The 2,917-nt window shown below is 31.2% G+C and overlaps 1 protein-coding gene across 2 annotated transcripts in view; it reads right to left on the bottom strand.

Annotated features, from left to right (window-relative positions):
• Positions 1 to 1,318: 1,318 nt before the first annotated feature.
• Positions 1,319 to 2,917, bottom strand: part of LOC105459017 (GDNF-inducible zinc finger protein 1-like) — an 8,117-nt gene continuing 6,518 nt past the window's right edge. Inside the window, exon 4 of one of the 2 annotated variants that reach the window (XM_011704676.1) lies at positions 1,319 to 2,236. In XM_011704676.1, coding sequence (XP_011702978.1) covers positions 1,821 to 2,236 — 416 coding nt within the window. In that variant the 3' untranslated portion in view covers positions 1,319 to 1,820. Of the gene's footprint in view, positions 2,269 to 2,917 lie in introns of both variants that reach the window. The other variant, XM_011704677.1, reaches the window with a different exon arrangement.

Here is a 2,917-nt window from a genome sequence, read left to right as displayed (position 1 = left end):
AACGACTAGCAATCAAATGACGCATTCGAAATTATTGAAATCGTTAGTTCGACAGCTGGCTTCATACCGGTCTAAACATCTGAAGTTGCATGCATATCTAGAGAGACCAATAAGAAGCACGCTTTCTGTCCAACGCGTGCTTCTCATTGGCTGCGTTCAGCAGAGAAAACAGCTTTGCAACTGTTGTGAGATTCTTCAACATGATTGGTTCTTGCCTTTAGTTCTTCACGGATCTAAATGTAAACCAATCAAATTAAAGAATTTTACAACAGTTGCAAAGCCACTTTTTCTGCTGAACGCAGCCATTGGTCTCTCTAGAGATATGCATGCAACTTCAGATGTCTAGGCATTAATCATGAAGTACTTCATGATAGGAATATAAGGGGACAGAGCATAGAGTTTTCTTTCTTTTTTAGTGATAAATGTAACTCTACCGGATGAGAAGTCTAATTATGTGCATCGAATTGGAAGAGTAAATAATCTTAATTTGAATATAATTCTTCTTTTATGAAATTATCTTGCAGAGATATAGAAGCTTATAACGTTTGGTGTAAGAGTCAATATATAATCATATATGTGTCAATAACACATAACATTTAAATGATAAGCACATAACGAAAGAATATGCAACATAACGTCATCTATAGTAGTGCAGAGATACGAAATTTGAGATAAAATTGTTATTAATTTAATAATAATCATTAAGATCTTTGGCAAGTATTCTTTCGTCTGCTTTTGAATATTTATCATCAATTCTTTTTTTGTATTTTTCAAGTCGCACTGCTGAATTTTGCTAAATAATAATAATTATTATTATTTGACTTTTTTATCCTGTATCTTTTATCCTTTCAAATATATAAATGTCATTTCCTTGAAATTAAATTTTCATTTAATTTAATCTTCGAATTAAATTGCGATTTAATATTAACATTTTTTGTACGTGCGCAATCTGTCTTTGCAAAAAAATTTTATCATCAAATTTGAAAAATTTCACACTTTAGAATATAAGAATTAAGAAGTGGAAATATTGTAATTTATGAATTGTACATGTAGTAAATTGTCTAAATCACGGTTACAAGAGGGTAACGATGGATTTTTTTTGTAGTTGCGCGGTGACCAATGGGACAGCTAATTTAGAAGTGATACCGCTGCATAAAACAAAACAAGTAAATAACAATCCATAAATGAATATCTTTAAGATCCAAATGACGATCTCGGAAAATTTGTTATTTTGCATGGATCCGCTTTCTGGTGAAGGTATAGACATTCGAATACATCCCATGATGAAACTCCCTTCTGCAAACTGAAAGGCATGTGATACGACAATAAACTCAGTATTTATTTATTTTCCAGCATTTTCAGTGCGCTATTTGCTGTTACTATTTTATATATTTTTCTTTCTTATTTATATCTTGTTATATTTTATACATTTTTTATAAATAAAAATAATATAATTATTTTAGTTTCACAAAACAAGATAATATTCATTCATTACCATTTTATTTATTAATTCTTTAATTTGTTTTTTACATCAGTACATCACAAAATTAATACAAAACAATAACTTAAAAAAACGCAACATTTTTGCACCGTACAATGATTTTATATATAGGTATATATATACGTAATCGAAACAGACTTTGTCTGAAAAAAAATATCACAACTTTCTGATAGTAAAACAAAAATGTTAAGATAAAATCAATGCGTTTAAAATACTAAAAAGTAAACGTCTTGCTTTTAACTGAACCTAACGTTAGGGTCCTTTTCATGGGGTTCATCGTGTATGTCTTCTTTCTTCATTTTTCCAATTTTGAACGAATTTAGTCCGATTCACACTTCATTCTATGCCGTTTCGGAACGATAGTTCCCCGAAAAGTGGAGCCACATTTCTTGCATATTACGGTCCGGTTGCACTCGTGCTTCTGATGATATTTTAAATTTTTTTCTTTTTCGTAACTGCAACCGCATTGGTGGCACTGGTGCCTGCCAGTTTCTTTGTTCGTTCTTGAATTTTTATTTAATAAACACGTCTCATTAATGTGACGAGCGACACAGTGTTTTGAATTGAAAGAAACGTGGCAATATGGGCATGGGAACAATGTTTTCGTATTCATTTTAAATTTTTTGATGCTCTTCGAATTCGTCCAAAGCGGAGAATTTTCTTCATCGCTGGTCTCATTGTCAGTAGTCTGATCGTCAGTTATACAAATAATTTTTTCAGAATGTTTACTGTCCACTAAAACCAGAAACAGTTAATAATAAAGTCATCTGTAACACAATAACAAATAAATGCTTCAAAAAAGAGAAGATAATAAAAAAATAAATATACAGCTGAGTGTCCCATTTTATATTTTACAGTCAAATATTTGGAATTCGCAAAGTTTGAGAGAAAAATGTTTCAGACAAAAGTTGTAGGGTTTCGAGAGAGACACAAAATAATAACATTGGTTTGACCCTGAGTGGCGTCGTCAAGGTTCAGAACAAGGTCACTTTGAATTTTTTTAATGGAACCCTCCATTTTTCGTTGCATATTCTTATAGCTTATTTCGAGAGCTTTCCAAAACACATAGATAAAATGTTTTTTGGTTAAGTAAATCTTAAGTTATAAAGCTTGAAAGTTGGAGTACCATCGACATTACCATTATCCAAGGTGTCCAAACACTAGCTAAAATCTTTTGAACGTTGTTCAGGATCATGACATTGATAAAACATGTGAAGGTCATGACCATTGCAAATTGTTTCTCTTTTTTTCAAAAAATAAATATTATTTTCAAAAATGAAAATAAAAGCAATAATCTTTAATGGCCTTGATCTTGACATTTGTTGTCTAGGTTATAATCCTGAACAACATTCAAAAGGTTTTAGCCAGTGTTCGGACACCTTGGATAATGCCAATGCCGACAGTATCGCAAATTTT

This window comes from Wasmannia auropunctata, unplaced genomic scaffold (assembly GCF_000956235.1).
Source record: "Wasmannia auropunctata unplaced genomic scaffold, wasmannia.A_1.0 LD334225.1, whole genome shotgun sequence".
In the NCBI taxonomy this organism is placed as follows: Eukaryota; Metazoa; Arthropoda; class Insecta; order Hymenoptera; family Formicidae; genus Wasmannia; species Wasmannia auropunctata.
This window is presented reverse-complemented; position numbering and strand designations above follow the sequence as displayed.